This window comes from Canis lupus, chromosome 3 (genome assembly GCF_011100685.1).
Source record: "Canis lupus familiaris isolate Mischka breed German Shepherd chromosome 3, alternate assembly UU_Cfam_GSD_1.0, whole genome shotgun sequence".
Lineage (NCBI taxonomy): Eukaryota > Metazoa > Chordata > Mammalia > Carnivora > Canidae > Canis > Canis lupus.
This window is the reverse complement of record NC_049224.1, coordinates 54,790,516-54,816,805: the sequence shown is the minus strand read 5'-3', so window position 1 is coordinate 54,816,805 and position 26,290 is coordinate 54,790,516. Positions and strand designations below refer to the sequence as shown.

Here is a 26,290-nt window from a genome sequence, read left to right as displayed (position 1 = left end):
TCCCTTTCATCCCATTCTCTGTGGGCAGATCCTCCTACAACAAAAATCTGACTAGATCACTCTCCCAATTAAAACATTTCAATGGGTCAACCATTATTTTTAGGATGTGACCAGAGTATGGCCCCAGAGTCCTAGGGTATCTAGACCTTCTCTCTCCGGCCACCACAAACTATTTCCTCTCACAATCTTCTACGCCTTGGCACCAACTGCTTACCTCCACTTGGGAATGGACCCCTCCCAGGCCACCTTCTTTACCGGGTTAATTCTCTATCCTCTTTGAAGAAGCAGTGAAGATGCATTTCGGGTATCATAACCTTTTGGAATGTTCCCCTAATGCCTCCCTGCACCCCTCAACACTGTCAGTAGCCAGCAATGTCCACCTTCCTCCCCAGCTATGGAGGACACAAGGGCAGAAACAGCCTTCCTTTCTTATTCCTGGGGGACCAGCACTGCCTTGCATGTAACAGACGCTCGACAAGCACCTGTGTATCCCTGTTTGGATATAAGGTCCACTACATAGAACACTCTGCTTCTGTGCCTCCCTTGCTCAAAAATGTTGAGCGCTGCAGAGAGAGAATAAATGGCTGGCAGTCAAAGACAGGACAAGCTGCTTGTCACAACCTGCCTCTCGCCTCACCTGCCATGACCACACGTGGCTGTGTTGGCACCCCCGCCACTCCTACCTCAACATGATGCTCTCTCTAGATTCTCATTCCCTCAAATTAAGCCCCTCTTCTGGCCCCCAGACAGACACAGATCCTGGCCTGTCTCCTTCCTCTGAGCTCTGTGGAGGTCACATCCACACGACCACCTGGGAAGACAGCTCTGAACCTACTGGGTTGGTCCTGCACTCTTTTTTCTCCCTTTTAGCCACTCCACACACATTCACTGGGCACCTCCCACATGCTGGGCCCTCTGCCAGGCGTTAGCAATGTGAAGACAAACAAAGTATGGTCCATGTCTACAAATGGGCTGGGATGCAGGGAAACAAATGTAGGTGAACCAAGAGGCAGAGTAACAGCTTTGCAGGGCAGAAGGGGTCCCGAGGAGAAAAGGCAGGTTCTCGTCTGAGAGCAAATGAGTTAGGTTGTGTAGATGTAGCCAACAAGAGGAGGAAACATTTCCAGGAGGAAGCTGCTTATGCCCATGGGGCAAAATGTGGCTGCAGAGAAGCAAAATGCATGTACCAAGGACCGGGCTGTGGCAAAAGTGGAAGAGAAGCAGCTTTCATTTGTATTGAATGTTTTAAGGTTACTCTATCGCTGTGTAAATCCTCCACCTTCCTGGCCCCAGCAACCCCACTGGGGTCCCTGGCTCCCCACCCAAATCCAACAACTCTGTGTAGACCAATCTCAAATAGCTTGCACCTGCTGGGATGCTGCTCCTGGGGAGGGAGGTGGCTGGCTTTCAGAGGCAGACACGGGTACGGAGGATGAGTGCAGGTTCATACCTGGCCAGACTGCAAGCCCTGAAGAAACATGAGTCCAAGCCCTCACACCTAGTAAGTGTGCTCTGAGACGCCTGGCCTGTCAATGGACAGAAGCCTACATGGGCCTCCAAAGACCAGGGCTTGGGCTCAGCACCCCCTCTGACTTCAGCTCTCTGCTTCTTGTTCCCTAGAACATGATCCTTCCATGCCTCCCCTAACAGGTCTTTAGCAGTAAACCCAGGGAACCGTGGAACAGCAGTGAGGGTGGTAAGCATTCAGTAGCCGCTTCCACTGCTACGTGAACATGGTGCTCTAGCGGGATGAGCTCCATTTTGGAGATGGGGAAGCTGCGGACTGGATGTCTGCCAGGACTTGCTGGGAACACTGCAGACTTTTAGAGAACTTTCTGTGACACTCTTAATAGTTCAGGCATTTGAGAGCAAATTTGCTCTGCACTGGGACCACTGAACTCCTAAGAGCCAGCTTCTAGTTAGCCCTCTTCTCCCTGGCCTCTCCACCTCCTCCACCTGAGGAAGCTCGCCTTCTCCGGATGCCAAGGAGCACTTGAAGGCTTTCCAGTAGTTCAGGACACCTGTATCCATGGGCTCAACCTGGCAGCCCCAGAGTACCTGTAAGATATACTGAAGCACCATGCCACGCTGCCTGACCTGGAACTTGTCACAGTTCTGATAATACCTTCCCCACCCCCCTACCCATGAAACACAGAGTGCAGGTTTCTCACCAGCAGACATCTGCTGCCTGGTGTGCAGTGGTGGTACGAGGAATTTTGGTGGCACGAATGACTTCCACATCCTGCTGGCTACACATCCCCTCACTGTCTGCTACTGCTGGCCTCCCACCCACAGTACTCAGTCAGCTTGCCTCCCCACTCTCATCAGGAGCAACGTCCTGTGGCCCTGGACTCTCCATATGCCACCAGACATCTCCACAAGGCTCTTCCAGGCACCCAAGGTAGACCAAGTTCAAAGCTAAACTCAGATGTTGACACTCAATTCTCCTGCTCAAAAGTCCTCAGGCTCCCCCGCCTACAGAGGAAAATCCTAATCTCCTACTTGGCATCTGAGGGGGAATCCCTCATGAGCCCAATTCCCCTTTCCATACTGACCAGTCAAAATTTAATCCTGCTCTTTCTCGAACACACTCTGACCTTTTCCTCTTTTTATGGTTTTTATTTCTGGAATGCTTTTCCTTTCACACCACTCTCCTTAGTCCAGACCACCTCTCCCTGTCTGGAATTTTCTCCTCCTCCTCTAGGCCACCATGGCACCACCAGTCCTTTCCCAGCCACTACTGATCACTGCTTATCATTACTTGTGTCCCCTGGCTGTCGACAGGTCTCTCTTCATTCCAGCTGAAAGCCTCACTGATCCTGGAGTGAACTGCCCCGGTGTATACTCCAGAGCTTTGGAGCCGGCCATCTGGATTCCAGTGCCAGCTTAACTGGGTTCTAGGTGGACTCTCCTGGGCAAATTATTTAGCCCTGCAATTTCCTTACCTGTCAAAAGGGAGCTTCATCCACAAAATCTTTACCCTACTGGGTCATTGCAAGGCTTCAATTAAATATGCTTTAATTTAAGCACTTAGCATGGGGTCTTGTGCATGGTAAATGCTCAGAAAAACACATGGGACCCATTCCTAGAATGAATGAGTGAATGAATGAATGAATGAATGTTCTGGTACTGCAGAAAGTATGTCACCAACAGCTGAGGGGATGGAAGACAAAGTCTTTCCCTAAAGACTCCTATAGACTAGCTGGGCAACCAGAGCATTGCCTGGGCATGGTGGGTTGCTGTTAAACACCCACAGGGTGTGATGGAGCCGCCCCTGGGTGGAGCTGGAAGAACTCTGCACCAGCACAGCTTGGCCCTCACCTATAACCACCAGGTGAGGAAGGTGGCTTGCTGAGGCCATGGCATATGCTTGAGGGAAACAGGCAATGCCGGGGCAGGGAAAAACACAGATGTGGAGATGAGCAGGCGGCGTCCAAAGCATGATAGGGGACAGACACAAGGTGAGCCAAGCCTGTCAGGGTCCAGCTACCTCCCCATAGGCTGGAGGGGATAACTATCAGGAGGTGGAGATATCCCTGCTTGAATACTGTAGTCTTATACCCAACACTGTTGCCTCTTAAAGCACAGGTGAGGCCAACAAGTCACAGCTCACTCAACATATCTTTACAAGGTTCCTGCATCTGGGGTGATCAGTTTTCTCCCCACAGGCTGAGATCCACCCCAGGACAGGACACCTGTAAGAATGCCCACAGGTGCTCAGGTGCATCAGCTCATAAACCAGCCTGGGGCGTTAGGAGAGACATGTTGTCATGGTGCTAAGAAAATACACCTCCCCCCTCGCCCCCGTGCATGAGGTGAGCTAGGCAGAGTAAGGGTCTGGTTTTGTTGTTTTCACCAGCCTGATAACCCCAAAGAATGGACATGGAGCACCATACCTGTATGAGTGTCAGACTGAACACATTCAGTTATTTTCTCAGCCTAAAAATAAATGTAGAAGCCATTAGTTCTGATTGCCTAGTCACGTAATTGGGGAAATCTTGCTGGGCACCCCTGGAGTCCCTAGGGCTCCCTTTACATACCTTATTACTGCCATTGCACACTCTGATAATGGACACATAGTGTCTAATTTTTCTGCAAGTAGAAAACAATACATTATTTCTCTCCTGGCTCTCTAATCTGATAGGAATGCAGCTAATTTTTATTATGAAAGAGCATCTCCCTTTCACAATACACAAAATGCTCTGAGGGGAGCATTTCTATTGTTTGTGGCCAAGGCCACCAATAAACAGGTGAGAGTCCATGAGCCACTTCTGGTGTCTCTGCAGAAAAGAAGTGAGCTCTTCAGTAAAAACAACACAATTCTTCCAAGTTATCACAACATACAATAAAAAATACCAGTGTTTTAAACAACGGACTGCATGCTAACCAACCAAAAGCCTTTCATTCCTTGGCATGTTTTCATTTTCACAGCCCTTTGTATCTACATTCCTCCTAAGGTTCCAGCCAACATTGTGCTCCCTGCCACTAAGGTGGCACTATGGCCACACCGAGCTCACTGGCAAGAGGCGGGGAAGGGTCCTCGACCAGGCACTCAGGGCTCATCTCAGAAGCTGCAGGCGGAACTCCTCACTACTCACTGGGCCTTCCACTTTTCCAATTCTCCCCCCAGATCATCAAATCCCTAGACTTATCCCAAAAAAACTTGGAGGACGACATAAAAAGGCAAAGAATTGGAACAGGGAGCCCACATAGACCCGCCTCCCTGAGACCATCACTCATGGGGGACCAAGCACGGGGGCCCTGTGGTCAGCATGGCAGCCCTGCTCCACCCCCTGCTGGTGAAACCTCCCACCTCAGGCCTCAGTTTCCTCATCTGTAAAACGGAGATGATCACAATACTGACGCTACAGTGTGTGTTGATGAGGAAACAAAGTGACATCTACCAGGCACCAAGCCTGCCCATGGAGGGAGGGCTCGAGAAGCAGCCGCAGCTGCTGTAACCACCATGGCCACATTCCCTCCTGGTCTTGTGTTTCCTTCTTTTATTTTCAGGATAGAGATTATATTCTAGGTATGATTTCACATTTTGATTTTTGTGTTTACCTTAAGCATTTTTTTCCTTACCATTTAATTTTCTATGATCATCATTTCTGATGGTTGCATATTTTACTGTTGGGTATCCTACAATTCAGATTTATAATTTCCCACTGTTCATATTATTTAAGATATATTCTGAGGCAAACCATATGACATTTTTAGGCTCCTGATATATAATACTTTGCCATCTGTAGTCACATCTGTTTTATATGAGAGTTGCTATAAATGGTAATGACTTAAATACCTTTATCTAATTTGATAGATCTACAGAGAAATAATACATAGTCTTTCAAATTAGATAAAAATCTTTTAAATATAGAGAATCCAGCAGTTAGTGTTCTTGCCACATGGCATAATACTGTGGCATTCTTTTTTTTTTTTTTATTTTTTTTATTTTTATTTTTTTTTACTGTGGCATTCTAACTGAAATACTGTAGTCTCTCTTGTGTCCATGCAGCAGAAGCACAATTGTCTGGAGCCTGGTGGCCCTGGGTCACGAGCTGGGGAGGTCGGGCTGTAGCCATGAGGACGCTCTACCCTGGAAGGTGGTTCTTTGATGACACTTGACCTTGTGACAAGTCTTCCTTTTAAATTTCTGCATGCAGGGATCCCTGGGTGGCGCAGCGGTTTGGCGCCTGCCTTTGGCCCAGGGCGCGATCCTGGAGACCCGGGATCGAATCCCACGTCAGGCTCCTGGTGCATGGAGCCTGCTTCTCCCTCTGCCTGTGTCTCTGCCTCTCTCTCTCTCTCTCTGTATGTGACTATCATAAATAAATAAAAATTAAAAAAAAAAATAAATTTCTGCATGCAGTTCTTAACCTACTGAAGTATTCAGAGCAAATTCTGCCCTAAGCCAAGCATGGTATGTTGACTGGAGTACCTGGATTTTCCACTTACCCTCCCTGTCCAATGACAGGTATTATCTTCACATTTTGTTGCACATTATCTCCATTTTTCTTTTTGGCATGGTAGATTCCTTGCCACTCCTATAAATGGAATGTAAGCATCATTATACTGTGCGTTCAAAACATAAACCCAAGAACATCTTCTATGTGAGGTTCTGATTCACTTACCGTGGCTAAAGCAATTCAGACAAAAAAAATGATCCCAACCCCAAACACAACATTGGGCAATCTGTTTTCCCCAAGTCCATCTCTTCCTGCATGGGGGACAAACACCAGCTGGCCATGGTAGGAGTGGTCACAGGTTTTCAGGAGCTGTCCTCTGGCAAGAGGGCCTGGCCTCGGAATGAAGAATGGTCCCTGGCTGCAGCACACAGGTTCCTCAGACTGTCCTGGCTCTCACCCGCGTGCTGCAGGGGAGGAGCAGCATGGTCTCTGCTCCCCTGATGGGAGAACCTCAGGACTGGGGCAGAGAAGGGGCCACTCTGCTGCCACTAGCACAGTGGCCTACTACCATCCTCTGGGACATGTGGGGATTCCAGTCCCTCTGCAGGGAAGTGGATGAAGATGACAGCCAAGTCTGGGCTCAGGTAGAACAGATTGGAGACCTTAAAAGCCAGGGCTGCAGCGACATCAGCTGTGCTCTCACGGCCAGTCAGAACATGCACAGATCCTCTTAGAATGAATCTGCAGTCTGGGAGAGCAGTTGTGTATGGGCCATGACCCCAGCGAGAACGGGGACTGCAGGTGGCAACCCTACTCTTGGGGTGGTGCAGAGAAGTCTGGAATGGAGTGGGGTTTTGTCATCACCTAAAAGGTTCTGAATTCCTGCAAGGGTCACCAAGGTCCTTAAGCTATAAATAGCTTGAGGATTTACTGTAGGACACTCAACTCTTAGGGTGACCCCTAACCCTCCTGACCTTCTAGATCCTTCAGGACCTAGGGCTGACCCAGGCAGGAAACAGACCACCGTGGCAGCCTTGGTGGCTTAGCTCACATCTGTCCAGACCCTTACAAAGGGTCCATTCTGAAATCTTCCATGCTTATGGCCTGGCAACCTGCATGCAAATGCCAACAAGAGAATCTCCTCTCAGGCTCCTCTGAGAAAGTGGATTCAGCAGAAGCCAGGACATTCTGACAGAAGCAAAGGATGGTTTCTGATGCTCCCCAGTGTACTTCTGAACACACCGTCCTCAGGAAAGGACTGAAGGAAAAGACAGCCTGAGAGTCCAGCTCCATGCTTATGGACCTCCGGAGCAGAAGGAAGGTGAGGGTCTCACACACCATAGTTCTGAGGGGAGACTGGCCTGTGCCAGGCAAGAGCTAAACAGAGGTCACTAGACAGGAAGCTACCGCCTGCCTTCTGTATCTGCAGCCTGTGTATCCTCGCAGGAGGCTTCAGCAGATAGCTACAGACTTACTGCCAAAGCTCACTACCAACAGAAATGTAGGAAATTGATTGTGGTGACATTTACAAAACTCTGTGAATAGACCAAACACCAGTGAATTGCAGACTTTAATGGGTGAATTCTCAATTATTCTCAAGAGAGAATAATTCTATAGAGTTTTTATAGAAAAGAGAGAGAAAAATGGGAGACTAATTCAATCCATCCATCAGTCAGAACTTTAAAATATATCTGCAGGATTTTCTCCGCTAATCCTTTCTGGATAGACATGTGCAGCTGCCAGATCCCAAGGAGAGGAATAGGAAGCCAGTTCAGCCAGTGTTGAATGGTCCAGCTGAGGAACAAAGTGATTTAGTCAGTGTCTCTGCTTCGAGAACACTTTTGCCTGTGAGTTCTCCAGTCATTAACAGAAGCAAAAATATTTACTTATCACAGATCATAGTTCTTATCAAAAATATTGACCTATCAGAAATATACGAGTTGTAGTTCCTGGAATAACATAGTACTACCTCAGAACGCACTCATAAAGATTACATCTGGTAACATACAGAAATTCTTGGCCGAGTCCTGACACATAGCAAACATTCAGTAAATGGCCATTCAGTTCCAGCCCAGGTGGTTTTGCACAGGCTTCTCTGGGCCATGCTCCCCTCAGAACCATATGAAGACCCATGCCCCGCTGCTGTTCTGGGGCAGGCCAAGCACTGAGTTGGGCTTCTCGGACTACTGAGACAGCCCCTCTGGGTGCCCAGTCATCCCCAGGGCTTGCACAGTGCCAGCACACAGTCAGTCAAGGGACACTGGGGCTCCTGTTCAGCCAAATGGAATTGGGAGGCCAAGGTCAGTCTGTAGAATCCTTGTAGCTAGGCCTAGGGATTGCACTCCAGGCCCAGGGAGCAGTGTGATCAGACTAACCACTTGGGAGCATAGGAAGCGCTGACCAGAGATCTCCAGAAAATGGCCCTGATGGGATTCGGCCACCACAGTCCAAGGGTGGCAAGAAGGCCCCACACAAGGTCAGGTCCAGGCAACAGACACTGAGATGCAGGGATGTAACAGACATCATGGCTTAGCAATGGACTGGACACTGATGGGTGGAGAGGAACCAAAACCATTCTAGGAATGAGGCAAGTGGGAGGCCAACCAACGAGCAGAGATAGCAGGGGCTGGAGAGGATGGATATTTTGGTTAACGAGGGATGAGGGAAAAATTGTTAGACAAGGTGATTTCAAGATGATGGAGGGAAGTTGTATGAGACCCTGGTGAGAAGCTGAGGCTGAAAATGGGAAGGCGTGGGCCATGTATGCAGAGCAGCAAAGTGCCTCACCAAGCGAGATTTCTGAGAAATACGGCAGGGACGAAGAACCCTGGTAAACCTGGGAGGAATGGTGGAAGAAAGATCAGGAGAGGAGGGGAGCCTGTGAGGAACCATAGGAGCTCCAAGTTTCGAAAAGCTAGAGGGCTCTGCAGCCAAATGTCATGATTATACGTAGGCACTGAGCAGCCAACATGTTCTAGTGCCTACAAGACACAATTTCCAAGGGAAGAGCCCATAGAAGGCTCAGGCATGTGAGAAGAGGAGAGTGTGAGTTCTAGAGCCCTTCTAGAGAAGTCTTGGGGACGAGGAAAGGGAGGGAATTGGGAAGGATGTATACGGGCGGGGATGCAAAGAAGCATGAGCATGGAGGCTGAGGCTGAGAACAATAGGTAGAGGGGTTTGTGGAGAGCTATGTTTGCCATACTCTCTGTGTGAACATCATCAGAATTTCTTCTCTGTCCCCAACTGGCACATCTAGAATCTGGCCCTTTGAAGCTGCCCTCTTTCCATTACCAAACCACTTCCTGAGTCCCTGTTCTGGTTCCCAGGGCATGTCTGAGCTCTCTCCACTGAGCCCAGTGACTCTGTCTTCCAGGGCTGGCTGACCCCTTAGCAAGTGCTTCTTCTCCCTCCATAGGGAAACTCAATCATGAAGGCCATATATCGTTTCATTTCACAAAAATTATCCAACTAAATAGCCTGTCCTGCTGCAGCGTTGTCAGCAAACCAAGGACAAATGGCTGTTCTTCTGCTCTCCCCAGGAACTCCAAAACACACAAATAAATAACCATGCTCCCAATGAAGTGATGCTGAGGTCAATTATATGATAATCTTTCATATTCTGTGCTCACAATAAACAGGTTTTAGAGAACAGGTCTCCTGTTGTTCAAGTTTGAGGCCCCTTTGTACCTGGCACCAGTGACATTAGTTAGGAGGTGAGATGTTGCTCACACAGATTGGGATGGATCTCAAGGCCTCACGCTAACCCACTAACTGGCCCCTCCCATTCTCTACTTGCTCTCCTCAGTGTTCGTGTTGCCAGATCAAGGCGTACGAGGGCCATAATCTCTGGCTCATGCCTGGCTGACCCTCACAACAGAACCACTGGCTGACCCAGAGGCAGCCTGGGACCTCAGTGTCAGGATTGGGAAGGCCCTGGTAAAGCCCCGCCAGGGCTGCTCTTTGGTCACTGCCTTCTGAGGATGCCCCCTCTCTCAGAGTGAGGGAACCCAGGGTCCAGCCCAGGCAGTATGCCTGAGCGCCTGAGGGGCTCTTCATTCGTCTCAGTCTTCCCTGCTCTCTCCAGAGGACCTGCCACTCTTTCCAGTAAGAAAATCATCATCCGTGACAGAAAAGTTGAAGGCAGAATGGGATTCAAGTAGTGCCCATTTTTATCATTCCCCTGGGAGTATGTCATTGGGCCCTCACAGCCAGCCTGCCCTTTCCTTGTTTTCACAAGGCAAACTGGTGTGCTCAGAGCCACAGAACAAAGGGACACAACCCAAAAATGGTGTCTTAAGGGGCCCAGGTAAAGTAGGGTATAGGCTCTGCAGAGCCCTTCAGCCCCTCATGGCAGACTGCTCTGCTGGGCTATGGGGTGGGGGAGCGGGCAAGAAAGCAGGTCACCAGTGTTTCAAGTATTCTGAATGATCAGATTAATAGTCTCTCACCAACTTCCAAAAGTTAAAAAGAGCCTAGCAGAAAAGACTATGGAAAGCAATAGCCTTTCCCTTGTTTGTTTGTTTTTTAAAGATTTTATTTATTTATTCATGAGAGACACAGAGATAGAGGGAGAGACACAGGCAGAGAGAGAAGCAGGCTCCATGCAGGGAGCCCAATATGGGACTCGATCCCGGGACTCCAAGATCAGGCCCTGGGCCAAAGGCAGGCGCTAAACCGCTGAGCCACCCAGGGATCCCAGCCTTTCCCTTGTCATCACACATGAAAACCTAGTAATAGTGAGGTGCTGGCAGAAGCCAGTGCTGAGAAATAACCTTTCAGACTGAGACTGCCTTCGATCTATCCCTCCAGCACCACGATTATGTGACTTGTCATGTTCACACCCTGGAATAGGAGTTCCCCAAGGCAGCAGTTTATGTTTTGCCCTTTTTTCTATACCACAATCTAGCAGAGTGCCTGCACATAGAAGACATTCCAAAAGAGGCCAAACAGATGCAGATGTGTTGGGCTCAGGTGTGTTCTGAGACCTTGGGTCTTTACCGGCAATCCTCTGCCCAAAGAAGCCACTTGACAACATCTACCACTTAGACAATCAATTATTAGAAAGATCAATGTACTTGTAACAAAGATGAAGATACTGACTTCAAGTGTCAATCAAAGCTATTCTGCATAACAGTTGATTGTCTCCTCCACTTCCTTGATCTTAGTTTCCTCATCTGCAAAATGGGAATAACAGGACCAACACTATCGGCACTTCCCTGGGCCTCAGTGAAGGGTGAGATGCAGATTATCCCGCCCAGGTGATGCTTGGCAAACACCTTCCTTTCCTCTTTGTTACAGAAAGTAAAAAAGGTACTAACCCTCTTACTTACCTTGCCTATCCTGATGCATGAATTTATAGTATCGAGCAAATCAGCCTTTTTTTCATTTATAGGCACTTCTGCTAACTCCTTTCCTATTAATTCACCTGACTGATAGCCCATGGTTGTTTCAAATGCAGGATTTGCATACTGGGGGGAGACAAGAGAAACATCATCAAGCACATTAAAAGAGAATCTGGGAAGAGGACAATCCAGAGTATTTACCCTAAGCCATTATGTTTTCCACCCAGAAAGCTCAGGAGCTTGGAGCTCACTGTGACAGTTTTGAAGTCGCAGAGCATAACCCCTGGAGATCCCTGGGGTCCAGAGAAGCCTCTACCCCAGGGACTTGACTGGGGTTCTGTCATGGTCCCTGAGGCCCCAGAGAGGAACTGGTCCAATCCCCTTGAACATCCAAAGAGGAAGAAGCCACATGAATACCGGCTTGAACTGCTATAGGAGCACTTCTCAGATTATGACACAGTAGAATGAAGTAGTAGACTGAAGTGCAAAGCACCCAGGCTCCCCTCCAGCAAGTCACTCAACCCCCTCTAAGTCTCAATCCGCGTATCTGTTCAATGGGAATGAAACCCCTAGGTCGCCACTCTCAAGTGATACACATGAATCGTGTGCTGGGAAAGCAGGCTATGAACTGGGAAGTACTTACTGATGGAAGGCTGTATGGCTAAATTTCAGAGAGGACCACAAGACTAGAAGAAAATGTACAGGAAAGCTGTGCATGTGCTAATAATAGCAATAATAAAATAGCGGTGATGATAAAGCAATGACTGATACCACTTAGGTTCTGTTTTCCTTGCTAGACACTAGTAAGCACTCCACACGCACTCACCCACTTACAACATCCTGACAAAAGACAGGTTGTTGTAGGAGTATCATTCTTGTCTGTACAGCTCAGAGAGCACATTTAGGGAGACAAAGTAACTTGCCCTATGATGCTCAGCTAGGAAGGTGTGGCAGTTGCCTGCCACCAGCCTGCGCTCTCAATGCCGGCCAGCTGCCTCTCTGGGCACCGACTCCTGAAAGCCGGGATCAGCAGCTCTTTACCAAGCATGTTGCAAGTTAAAGTGAAGAGCTAGAGTGCTTAGGAGAGACAGCAAAGTGGAGCTGATCTCAGACAAAAGGAGTATTTCCTTGGCACAAGCCCTCTTTTGTAATCTAAAAGTACAAGCTATATTATCTTAAGCTGCTTTTATGAATCCTCTTTGCTAATAATGAGTCATTTGTTCAGTAACTACTAGGTTATTCTGGCAATTCTGAGTAGTTTCTAATACATTTCTATAGGTGTAAACTATCTTCAAAAACAATGAGAAAGGCTAGAGCTTGAAGACCTTAGGGTGAGAGCCTCCTCCTGCTCCTGTGGTAATCCCTTTGGATAAAAGCCTCCTCTTGCTAAATAAACAAAAAAGTAAATAATAATAAATGCAAATGTGGTATTTCCACAGAATATTTTCTGGCACCATAAATAACTATTAGTAGCTTTACTTATTTAAAAGGAACTTATTTTAAATTACGTATTTTACAGATTTTGTTCTGATGATTCTCTAAGAAAAACTTGGTCTCTTGAACTTCCAAAAGAAAAAAAAAACATCAGACTGGAAGGGTTTAATGCTAAAGCAATACCAGAAATTCAGAAAAATGAACTTCCAAAATAACCAACCTGTATAACGCGGTCTTCACTTGTAATTTCAATTGCTTCTTGACTTTTCTCTAATGCCGTGAATATTGAGTTACAAGCCCTTTATGGGTAGGGGAAAAAAAAAAAAGACTGATTAATGTAAACACTACAAAAAAATCTAATACAATCTTGAGTTATTGTATTAACTTATTTAAATGTGGTTTTCATTTGATGATAAAAGTAACAAATACTAATTCAAGAAAAAGGAGGAGGGAAATATTAAAAAGCATAAAGACAAATAAACACCTTCTGTAACCATGCTACTTGGGACCATGAATATGCATAGCTGTGCCTTCCCTTCCAGGGTGAGGACCAGCGTGGGATACATGCCAGGGCAGCTCTGGGACCCTGCGCCCATGACTGAACCTCCTGAGTCTCCCTCCTCCCCATCTGGGAGAACCCTCCTGAGGGCTACGTGAGAGAAGAGAATCAAGAATCCTGCACAGAGCCCGACAGAAAGGAGATGGTCAATCATTTGTAGCTATTATTTACTTTTTTTATGTAAAAAAAGAATACGTATTTGGAAGGAGGAAAGAAATTGTAGCAAATTACAAACTTAAAAAGATGATAATCATCACAAAATCCAGAGAAATAACCATGCAGCTAACCTTGAACAAGGCAAGGGTTAAGAGTGCCAACCCTCTGTGCAGTCAAAAATCTACATACAACTTTTTACTACCCAGAAACTTACGTACTGTAGACCAAGAAGCCTTGTCGATAACATAACCAGTCAACTAACACAGATTTTATATGCTATATGTGTTATTTAATGTATCCTCACAATAAAGTACGCTAGGGAAAAGAAAATGCTACTAAAAAGATCATAAGGAAGAGAAAATCCATTTATACTACTGTATTTATTGAAAAGAATCCACGTATAAGAACCCGTGATGTTTAAGGGTCAACTGTAATTTTATTAATAAACCACCTGATACTTATCTATAGAACATATTCCATATATACCTGGCAGTGTAATCTTTGACTGCCTATACATATCACAACAAAACTTCTACAGTTACCAGAAAGATAACTCAGTCTTTTTTTTAAATGTAAACATATTTATTGTATGTGCTTTTGAAAAAACATCCTAATAATTTAATCATACATCTGTAGTGTTTCCTCTTCACTTTTACCAATAATAAAATCTATGCTTAACTGCAGATTTCACCAGCTAGAGTTTTCTGATTTAGTTAGTCCTTTTCTTAGTCTCTTCAGTAAAAATTAGAATCTGCTAATCCAAAGTTTTTAAAACTATTTCTACAGGAAGATAAAGTAATAAAGAGAGAGCATGAACTTTTCTGAACAAATAATATCATACTGGAGAGGACTTTAAAGAACCTAACATTTTTTTTTTAAAGAATCTAACATATTATTAAGCCCATTTCTAAACTGTTCATTTTTTTAATAAATTTATTTTTTATTGGTGTTCAATTTACCAACATACAGAATAACACCCAGTGCTCATCCCGTCAAGTGCCCCCTCCCCCCGTGCCCGTCACCCATTCACCCCCACCCCCCGCCCTCCTCCCCTTCCACCACCCTTAGTTAGTTTCCCAGAGTTAGGAGTCTTTATGTTCTGTCTCCCTTTCTGATATTTCCCACACATTTCTTCTCCCTTCCCTTATATTCCCTTTCACTATTATTTATATTCCCCAAATGAATGAGAACATATAATGTTTGTCCTTCTCCGATTGACTTACTTCACTCAGCATCATACCCTCCAGTTCCATCCACGTTGAAGCAAATGGTGGGTATTTGTCATTTCTAATGGCTGAGTAATATTCCATTGTATACATAAACCACATCTTCTTTATCCATTCATCTTTCGATGGACACCGAGGCTCCTTCCACAGTTTGGCTATTGTGGCCATTGCTGCTAGAAACATCGGGGTGCAGGTGTCCCGGCGTTTCATTGCATCTGTATCTTTGGGGTAAATCCCCAACAGTGCAATTGCTGGGTCGTAGGGCAGGTCTATTTTTAACTCTTTGAGGAACCTCCACACAGTTTTCCAGAGTGGCTGCACCAGTTCACATTCCCACCAACAGTGTAAGAGGGTTCCCTTTTCTCCGCATCCTCTCCGACATTTGTGGTTTCCTGCCTTGTTAATTTTCCCCATTCTCACTGGTGTGAGGTGGTATCTCATCGTGGTTTTGATTTGTATTTTCCTGATGGCAAGTGATGCAGAGCATTTTCTCATGTGCATGTTGGCCATGTCTATGTCTTCCTCTGTGAGATTTCTGTTCATGTCTTTTGCCCATTTCATGATTGGATTGTTTGCTTCTTTGGTGTTGAGTTTAAGAAGTCCTTTATAGATATTGGAAACTAGCCCTTTATCTGATACGTCATTTGCAAATATCTTCTCCCATTCTGTAGGTTGTCTTTGAGTTTTGTTGACTGTATCCTTTGCTGTGCAAAAGCTTCTTATCTTGATGAAGTCCCAATAGTTCATTTTTGCTTTTGTTTCTTTTGCCTTCAGGATGTATCTTGCAAGAAGTTACTGTGGCCAAGTTCAAAAAGGGTGTTGCCTGTGTTCTCCTCTAGGATTTTGATGGAATCTTGTCTCACATTTAGATCTTTCATCCATTTTGAGTTTATCTTTGTGTATGGTGAAAGAGAGTGGTCTAGTCTCATTCTTCTGCATGTGGATGTCCAATTTTCCCAGCACCATTTATTGAAGAGACTGTCTTTCTTCCAATGGATAGTCTTTCCTCCTTTATCGAATATTAGTTGACCATAAAGTTCAGGGTCCACTTCTGGGTTCTCTATTCTGTTCCATTGATCTATGTGTCTGTTTTTTTTTTTTTTTTTTAAGATTATTTATTTATTTATTTATTTATTTATTTATTTATGATAGGCATAGAGAGAGAGAGAGAGAGAGGCAGAGACACAGGAGGAGGGAGAAGCAGGCTCCACACCAGGAGCCCAACGTGGGACTCGATCCCGGGACTCCAGGATCACGCCCTGGGCCAAAGGCAGGCGCTAAACCGCTGAGCCACCCAGGGATCCCCTATGTGTCTGTTTTTGTGCCAGTACCACACTGTCTTGATGACCACAGCTTTGTAGTACAACCTGAAATCTGGCATTGTGATGCCCCCAGCTATGGTGTTCTTTTTTAAAATTCCCCTGGCTATTCGGGGTCTTTTCTGATTCCACACAAATCTTAAAATAATTTGTTCTAACTCTCTGAAGAAAGTCCATGGTATTTTGATAGGGATTGCATTAAACGTGTAAATTGCCCTGGGTAACATTGACATTTTCACAATATTAATTTTGCCAATCCATGAGCATGGAATATTTTTCCATCTCTTTGTGTCTTCCTCAATTTCTTTCAGAAATGTTCTATAGTTTTTAGGGTATAGATCCTTTACCTCTTTGGTTAGGTTTATTCCTAGGTATCTTATGCTTTTGGGTGAACTCAGTCTTTTTAAATGAAATATAGTTGACATATAATATTCTATTAGTTTCATGTGTTAAACATAGTGATTTGACATTTGTACACATTGCAAACTGATCACAGCAAGTCTAGTTATGTGTTACCATACAAAATTAATATTAATAACAATACAATCAGCTCATCCATATATAATATACCATATGTTAAATGACTGGTTATATATTATCAACAGGGCTTCCAATCTACAGTAGGCTGTTAATACTCAAATTTCTGAGGAGTCAAAAGTTCTACATGGATTTTCAACTTCATGAAGGGTCAGTGCCCTAAGCCCTGCATGGTTCAAGGGTCAACTGTATTATTTGACTCTATTTCCCATGATGTACTTTTGTTATAACCATACGTCTGTGCCTTGGGATCCCCTTCACCAATTTGGCATCCAGCCCCAACCCCCTTTCCCTGTTTGCCACCACTCTGTTCTCTGTATTTAGGAGTCTAGGTTTTTTTGTGTGTGTTTTTTAAAGATTTTATTTATTTATTCATGACAGACACAGAGAGAGAGAGAGGCAGAGACACAGGCAGAGGGAGAAGCAGGCTCCATGGAGGGAGCCAGATGTGGGACTTGATCCTGGGTCTCCAGGATCACGCCCTGGGTTGAAGGCAGGTGCCAAACCACTGAGCCACCTAGGGATCCCCAGTCTAGGTTTAATTTCATTTTATTTGTTTTGTTGTTTAGATTTCACTTATCTTTCTCTAATGGCAACATTTCATTCTTTTTATGGCTGAATAATATTCCATTGTGTGCGCACACATCTATGTTTGTGTGTGTATGTATACACACATACTATGGAATATATACACATATATGTATTATATATAGTAGGTATATGTGTGTGTATATATATACAGTATGGAATGAATATATACATTATAATATGTATATATGTAAAACATCTCTTGTATCCATTTACCTATCAATGGACGCTTGTGTTACTTCCATAATTTGGCTATTGTAAATAATGCTGCAGTAAACACAGAGGTGCATACTATCTTTTTGAATTCACGTTTTTGCATTCTTTGGGTAAATAGTAGTAGAATTACTGGGTCATATGGTAATTCTATTTTTAACTTTTTTGAGCAAACTCCTTACTGTTTTCCACAGTACTGCACCTGTTTGCATTCCTACCAATAATGATGAAGGTTCCCTTTTCTCTACACCCTCATCAGCATTTACAGTTTCTTGTATTTTTTATTTTGGCCATTCTGACAGGTGCAAAGTGAGATCTGTGATTTTGACCTGAATTTCCTTGAGGATTAGTGATGTTAAGCATCTTCTCATGTGTCTGTTGGGCATCTGTCTTCTTTGAACAAAATGTTTATTCAGATCCTCCACCCAATTCTTAATCAGTTTTTTGGTTATTTAGTTGTATGAATTCTTTATGTATTTTGGATATTAACTCTTATCAAATCTATGATTAACAAATATCTTCTCCCATTCAACAGGTTAACTCTTCACTGTATTGATGGCTTCCTTCACTGCGCAGAAGCTTTTTAGTTTGATGTAGTCTCATCTGTTGATTTTTGCTTCTATGCCTTTGCTTTTGGAGCTCGATCCACCCAAAAAAAGAAAATCACTGAAACCAGTGTCAAGGAGCTTGCTACTTCTGCGTTCTTCTAGTTTTATGCTTTCAGGTCTTACATACAAGTCTTTAATGCATTTTGAGTTAGTTTTTGTATATGGTTAAGATAATGGTCCAGTTCTCCTAACAACCATTTATTTAAAAAAAAACTGTCCTTTCCCCATTTCATAGTCTAGCCTCTTTTGTTGTAGATTAATTGACTATGTAAACGTGGATTTATTTCTGGGCTCTCTAATCTATTCCATTGATCTATGTGTCTGTTTTCATTCCAGACCATGCTATTTTGATTACTATAGGTTTGTAGTATAATTTGAAATCAGGAAGCGTAATACTTCTAGCTTTGTTCTTATTTCTCAAGATTGCTTTGGCTATTCAGGGTCTTTTGTGATTTCATATAAGTTTTTACGATTATTCGCTCTAGTTCTGTGAAAAATGTCATTGGAATTTTGATAGGGATTACAGTGAATTTGCAGATTGCTTTATATAGTATGGACATTTTAACAATATTAATTATTTTGATCCATGAGCAGGATATATTTTCCCATTTATTTGCATAGTCTCCAATTTCTTTTATCAATGTCTTACAGTTTTCAGTGTATAGGATTTTTACCTGTTTGGTCATTTATTCCTAAATATTTTATTCTTTTTGAAGCAATTATAAATGGGATTTATTTTTCTTTTGGATAGGTCATTATTAGTGTATAGAAATGCAATGGATTTTTTGTTTATTGATTTTTGCATCCTGTAACTTTAGTGAATTGGTTTATTAGTTCCAGTAAGCTTTTTTGGTGGTACCTTTAGGGTTTTCTATATATAGTATCATTTTATCTGCAAATAGTGACAGTTTTACCTTTTCCTTTCCAATTTGGATACCTTTTGTTTTTCTTGCTAATTACTCTGGTTAGGACTTCCAGTACTGTGTTAAATAAAAGAATGTGTGTGTGTGTGTTTGGGGGCAGGGGGATTCTTGTCCTGTCTCTGACCTTAGGAGAAAAGCTTTCAACTTTTCACTACCGAGTATGGTGTTAACTGTGAGTCTGTCATATATGGCCTTTCTTACATTGAGGTACGTTCCCCCATACCCACTTTGTGGAGAGTTTTTATCATAAATGAATGTTACACTCTATCGAATGCTTTTTCTATATCTATTAAGATGATCATAGGATTTTTAGTTTTCATTTTGTTAATGTGGCATATATCATGTTGATTTGTAGACTGAACTATGCTTATATCCTCAGAATAAATGTTATATGATCCTTTAAATGTATTGCTGAATTCAGTTTGCTAATATTTTGTTGAGGATTTTTACATCTATGTTCATCAGGGATATTGGCCTGTCATTTTACTATTTCATGGCCTGCTTGTCTGGGTTGGTACTATGGTAATGCTGGTCTCATAAATTGAGTATGGAAGAGTTCCCTCCTCTTTTTTTTTTTTTTTTTTTTTTCCTCTTCTGTTTTTTTGGAAGAGTTGGAGAACTCTTAATACTCTGGTATTAATTCTTTATTCAGTGTTTAGGAGATATCACCAGTGAAGCCATCTGGTCCTGGACTCTGTTGTTGGGAGGTTTTTTTGTTTTTGTTTTTAAAGATTTTATTTATTTATTCATGAGAGGCAGAAAGAGAGAGAGAGGCAGAGAGACACAGGAGGAGGGAGAAGCAGGCTCCACGCTGGGAGCCCGACGCGGGACTCAATCCCGGGACTCCAGGATCGCGCCCTGGGCCAAAGGCAGGTGTCAAACCGCTGAGCTACCCAGGGATCCCTATTCCTTAGCATTTTAAAAAATTTCTCCTTTGATTTCTCTGGTGGCCCATTGGTTGTTTAGTAGCATTCTCCAAATTTTTGTGTTTTTTTCCCTCAATATTCTTCTTATAATTGATTTCTAGTTTATACCACTGTGATCAGAAAAGATGGTTGCTCCAATCTCAATCTTCCTGAAAACACGGAGATTTCTTTTGTGGCCTAACATGATCTGTCCTGGAGAATGCTGCATGTACAACACTTGAGAAGAACACAAATCTTGCTGCTTTTGGATGAAATGTTCTGTATTGTATCTATTAAGTTCATCTGGTCTAATGTGCCGTTTAAGGCCAATGTTCCCTTATTGATTTTCTGTCTGGATGATCTATCCACTGATTTAAGTGGGGTGTTAAAGCCCCCTACTAGGATTATATTGTCAATTTCTCTCTTTACATCTGTTAATATTTACTTCACGTATGTTGGTGTCCTATGTTGGCTGTATATATATTTATAACTGTTATATCTTTTTGTTGGTTTGGCCTCTTTATCATTATGTAATATGTAATATTATGTAATATGTATGTAATATTGTAATATGTAATATTATGTAATATGTAATATTAAAGCCTTTGTTTTAAAGCCTATTTTGTCTCATATACAGTTACACCAGCTTTCTTTTTGTTTCTAGTGTGGAATATCTTTTTTCTATCCTTTCCCTTTCATTCTGTGTGTATCCTTACTTCTGAAGCAAGTCTCTTCTAGGCAGGCACACAGAGGAGTCTTTTTGAAAATTATTTATTATTTTTTATTCAAGTATACTGCCTTTTGATTAGAGAATTTGGTCTATTTACATTTACAGTAATTACTGGATAAGTACTTATTGCCATTTTGTTCACTCTTTTCTGCGTGTTTTTAGAATTACTCTCTGTTCCTTTCTTCTCTTTCTAGTTTGATAACTTTCTTTAGTGCTATGTTTAGATTTCTTTCTCATTTTCTTTTTTTTTTTTTTTTTTTTCTTTTTTTTTTTCTTTCTCATTTTCTTTTGTGTATTTACCTTAAGTTTTGCTTTGTGGTTACCATGAGGTTGACGTTTATTGTCCTATGCATTTAACAGTCTATTTTAAAGTTATGCCATAATTTATTCAATAAATCCCCATGATTGGACATTTGGGTCACTTCCAATTTAGTTCTCTTATATGCCTCAGAAGATGAAAAGAAAGAAAGCAACTGCCTATTTGTTCATAAAATGTAAAGACAGTATTAAGGAAACTAACAAGAGCAATGCTTTTACATTATTTGGTATTAATAAACTATCTCACTAAATAAGACAAAGGAGCTTAGCCAATAGGGATTACTTTCATTTCTTGGTATATAAAAATCAAGTGATGTAATATGAATTATACATCAATAAAGCTGTTATTTAAAAAAATAAAATAAAAAAACAATGAGAAAGAAGTTCCTAACTCTGATATAATAAGCTTAGAGGAGATGGATCTGTGAGAAGCCCTGCTTGTTTTTATCATTCTTTTTAAACTTTTTGCAGATTTGGTAAATAAAAAATAGTATACCATTTCATTTTTATTTCTTTGATTGCTAATGAAGCCAAACATCTATCTTTTCACTTTTACTGGCCATTACTACCCCCTGTGAACTGCTTGATCAAGCCTTTTTAATTTCTTCTACTGGATGTTCCCACTTTTTAACTGATTGATCAAAAACCCTTTACGTATTTGGGGTATTAACCTGTCTGTCCTATATATTACAGATATATTCTCCCCAGTATGTTATTTATCTAAAAATGTAACATTATTGGGGTGCCTGGTAGCAGAGTCAGCTAAGCACCCAACTCTTGGTTTTGGCTCAGATCATGACCTCAAGATCATGAAATCTAGCCTCCCATTGGACTCCATGCTCAGCAGAGTCTGCTTAAGATTCTCTCTCCCTCTCTCCCTCCCATTCATGCTCTCTTTCAAATAAATAAATAAATAAATAAATAAATAAATAAATAAATCTTTAAAATAAGACAAAATAAAAATGTAACATTACTTACAGTTTAAAAAAGAACTGTAGACAAGCTTAACATTTTTATATTTGTTTAATCTGAATCTCTTTCCTTACCCAATTTGGCTTTTATGCCATGCAGAACTTAAACAGACTTCATCATCCAGTTACATATGTACACTTATATTTTTAGTACTTATGTGGCCCTACTTTTTGACATCAAGTCTCTTAAGTCACTGGAATTTATTTTGGGGTTGGGTGTGAGATCAATATGAGCTGAATTTTCCTTCCAAACAGTTAACGAGCTGTCACAAGCATATTCACTGAAAAGTCTGCCCTTTTCCATATTGATTTAAGCTGCTGTGTTGATCATATGCTAAATTCTGAAATATACTCAAGTCTATCTCTACACTTTACATTCCAGTTTACTGATCTAGCAGTAACACAAAGGCGCTTGTTATAGCTTGTTGGCGCATTTTAACATCCGGTGGAACAAGTCTGGATTTCTCCCAGCTCTCAAGCCCGCATCTCCCCCTTCCCTCATATTGCCCTTGATAATGCACTTCTCCCTTGGTTGTCAGCTAGTGCGGAGAACCACAGGTGGGGACAGAGGGGAAGGCAGGAGATGCACTACAGAGAACTGTGCAGGCCACATCTTAAAGTTCGGGCTTTAGCTTGAAGGAAATGGGGAGGTGCAGAGCTGAAGCACAAGTGGAGTTGCGTATTACCGTGGTGTGCAGAACGACAAGGACGAGTCCAGAATGATGTAGGGAGACTAATGGATGGTTCACTAATCCAGGTTAGAGGAGAGTGGCCTAAAGAGGAAGAGAAGTGGGTATATTCCACAGATACTCAGGTGGCAAAATTAATAGGACTTGGTTAGTGACTGGAGTTGGGGATGTGTGAGGAGACATAGTGATTTCCGTCTAGGACCACAGGGGAGATGATGCTGTGTTTCCTAGGTGAAGGTATTCAGGAAGAAAAGGTCAGAGGTTACACTTAAATTTAGGGATGGAAGAGAGACAATGACTGCAGTTTGAAAAAGGCTGATTACAATCTGCAGGACTCCCTATGGCCGTCTGCTGCCTGTGAGGTCCTAGACCAAAGTCGTTTAATCTCCCTAGGTGTCAGCTGCTGCATCTTGATAGGGCCAGGTATCCGCTAGTACCACCAACTGCTCCAAAACTCTGCTCTACCCTCAGAGTGGCTGGTAGCCTAATCCACTGTAGGAATGCCGCAGCCAGTCAGCATCCGGAGTGAGGGGTGAGCAGGCCTTAGGGCAGCCAGCCACCTCAGTTTCCTGGCAGAATCTGGCAATAAGACTCTTTCATACACTTTATTAGCCTCGAAACACATCTGCTCGTCAGAACTTCTCTGCTACCTCAAGCTTCATCTCCTTCAGCCTGTGAAGTACTTTCCTTCCCTGCATGTGGAGCCTGTACTGGTCCCTACCAATCTTCCGACTCCAGGCCTAGTCCCCTTATCTCTGCCCTGGGAATAAACAGAGTGATTTCATTCTCTCCTTGATCCCTGGAAATATTAGAGAACAGCAGGCCCCCCAAGGAAGAAACCCAGGATGACAAAGGGCTGCTGACATTTTTCCCCTTCTCTCAAACTCCTATAATTTTACTAATCTTTTTACTTTTCCTATTGTACAAGGACTTAGGCTTCTAACTCATTTCACTTAAAAAAAAAAAAAAAACTTGCTCAGGAGCAAATCATAAAATGCCTTTCTGTGGAGAAGAAAACATGTCACTTAGCAAAGATAATAAATATTAGTAGGTTGGCTGTGTGTATATATTTCAACTTATTTTCTTAAAAAACTTAACAGATAATTGTTTTCTTTTGGAGCCCCATTTTTTTTTTTTTTTTAATTCATGAGAGACACAGAGCGAGAGGCAGAGACACAGACAGAGGAAGAAGCAAGCTTCCTGTGGGGAGCCTGATGTGGAGAGCCTGATGTGGGACTTGATCCCAAGACCCCTGGAGCTCCATCTTTAAATGTGAGTCTCCCATCATTAACCTGACCAGTCATTAGACACCCAGGCAGACTCCAAGAGTCTGTGTGAGGAGAGCTGCCAGGTCACCACTCCCTCCCATTTCAGTAGGAGGTCAGTTAGGGCCAAAAGAGCCACAACTGAAAACCTCGCTCGAAAAGCTGCCCCATGGGATACCTGGGTGCCTCAGCGGTTGAGCATCTGCCTTTGGCTCAGGGTGTGATCCTGGAGTCCCAGGATCGAGTCCCACATCAGGCTACCCGCAGGGAGCCTGCTTCTCCCTCTGCATGTGTCTCTGCCTTGCTCTCTACGTCTCTCGTGAATAAATAAATAAAATCCTAAAAAACAAAACAAAATTTGGGAATGGAGATCTCTAAATACGAAAGAAAGAAAGGAGGAAAAGAAAGAAAAGAAAGACAAAAAAGCTGTCCCACATGGTGTGGTGTGGGCATTCCAGAAGTAGCAGAATTAATTACCTGAGTTTCAGCTGGGACCGCACCTCTCCGAACTCCAGCTGGAGCAGTTCATTGTAACAGGCCATGAGGCTGGGGTTTTCCACATACCTCTACAGAGAGAAAGGAGATTTTGTGGATCAACAAATGTGTATCTTTAAATTAATATGCCTATCAATAAAAATAACTCTTTTCAATAGACTTCTCAAGTGGGTAACTGGAATCTAAAAAATACATGATCTTTAATGATGAACAGGAACTGAGAGATAAAGCCTATGGGTACCAAATTCACCTTCAGAAAGGCAGGGCTTGCTTAAGGATGCTTTGTTTGAGGTGAGAGGATTCTGGTTGTCTGCATTCACCATCAGAAGCTAGAATATGTAGAAGGAAGAATTTATTTAACTGAGGTTCTATAACTCCCAGAGCATATTCCCTTATCCAGGTTCAGTATATGGTTTAACTCTTCAAAGCTGTTCAAGCTCACAGTAAGCAAAAACATGCTTGTACTTCTCTTTGCACCTGTATTTCACAAAGATCACCCCCACTCAGGACATTCTCTTCTACACTCACCTCTAAGCACAGCTCAACCAAGCCATCAAAGGATGGCCCTCCATGTCAGAGGTGCTGGCAGAGTCATGGCCTTGTCCAGGAGCTCTTCCTGCTGTGGACAATTACTACCTCATATAATAATGTTTACATAATGGAAGCATTTCACCACAAAGCAAATCACATAGTTCTGAGAAGCATGGACTCATTCCACCACCAAACTATGTATTCTGTGAAGATATCTTAGACTTCACTATGTTCTGTTACATAGTTCCAGTTGGGTGGAAGAAATATTTGGGAACATTAACTCACCCCTATTTCTATGACCAGCTCTGGCTTTCACCTGCTCAATGCGTGGCTAATACTCGGATCAGCCAAGGAGCAGGCTGAGGCCTAAGAGGCAGGGCAGGTCACCATCCGCAAGCGGAAGCCAGACAAACCTGGGACACGAGCCCCTCACGGAGCTCCTGTCTCTGCCACAGTGAAGGTGAATAGCTCCCCCATTTATTTTTTTTAAATTTTATTTATTTATTCATGAGAAACACGCACACAGAGAGGGGGAGGGGGGCGGTGGGCAGAGACACAGGCAGAGGGAGAAGCAGGCTCCATGCAAGGAGTCCGACATGGGACTCAATCCTGGGTCTCCAGGATCACACCCCGGCCGAAGGCGGCGCTAAACCGCTGAGCCACTTAGGCTGCCCCTACCTCTCCCATTTAAACAGTGATCAAGATCTTGCCTGAGTGTCAAACAAGCTCCAGGTTCGTGGCTTATAAACCGTATGGCCCTAAATGAGGAACCCAATCTTCCTGGGCTGGTGTCTTCACTTACAGAACAAGACTATCCTGCTCCTAGCCACCACAGAGGACTGTAAGAACCAAGTGGACAAAAGCGCTTGAACTGCAAACTGCTATATGACCATAGAGTATGATGACCGCTGTCTCTGGGAGGGGAAGAGAGGCAGCAAGGGCTGCTGGCTACGGGCATGGTGGTCCCTAACCTGCACACCAAAACACAGCCCTTCTCACTCACAGAAGTCTGAGAGAGGTGCCATGCCAACCAGCTCTCATCTACTGAGAGGAGAGCACTGGCCTGCCGTCCATTCCTCAGTTGGGCCTGACTCCACAGAACACCCAAGAATGCCATCAACCTGCACAGGGACCTACTGCTGACCAGGCAGGAACAGGGAGGAGATTCCTGAGCCCAGGGCTTATGCCACTGCCAGTAGACAAGGGGTGGGGACTGCAGCTGCCAAGGGCCTGGCTGGCCTCACCTGCTCTGCAAGTGAGATCCTAGGATGTTGAGACATGTGTATTTACAAATGGCCTCCCAGGCATGCAACCAGATTTTTCACTGGGTATGAATGTATATATCCAAACTTCTTTACCCCAAAGGTAGACTGCAAAGTTACAAAAGAAGCACATGTGACCAAATGCAGGGCATCTCGCCCATGCTGTCTGTCCCTCCCCCTCACTACTTCTGCTCTGCTTCTAAACATCCAGCCTTTCCAGCCCTTCTCCAATTTTCAAGTATGACCCAAGAATTCCACAAGGCATGGAGGGCAAAGAAGGGCACCAAGTCCAGGGACACCTGGGAGACAGGCT

General features: G+C 43.5%; 1 protein-coding gene across 4 annotated transcripts in view; it reads right to left on the bottom strand.

The window, feature by feature from the left end:
- PDE8A (phosphodiesterase 8A) overlaps positions 1-26,290 on the bottom strand; it is a 156,529-nt gene that overhangs the window by 42,639 nt on the left and 87,600 nt on the right. For all 4 annotated transcript variants that reach the window (XM_038532922.1, XM_038532923.1, XM_038532924.1 and 1 more), the window contains exons 6-11: positions 24,167-24,255; positions 12,903-12,981; positions 11,237-11,374; positions 5,956-6,044; positions 4,041-4,092; positions 3,897-3,939 (exon numbers count right to left, since the gene is read on the bottom strand). In XM_038532922.1, the coding sequence (XP_038388850.1) occupies positions 3,897-3,939; positions 4,041-4,092; positions 5,956-6,044; positions 11,237-11,374; positions 12,903-12,981; positions 24,167-24,255 (490 nt within the window). The remainder of the gene's footprint in view (positions 1-3,896; positions 3,940-4,040; positions 4,093-5,955; positions 6,045-11,236; positions 11,375-12,902; positions 12,982-24,166; positions 24,256-26,290) is intronic.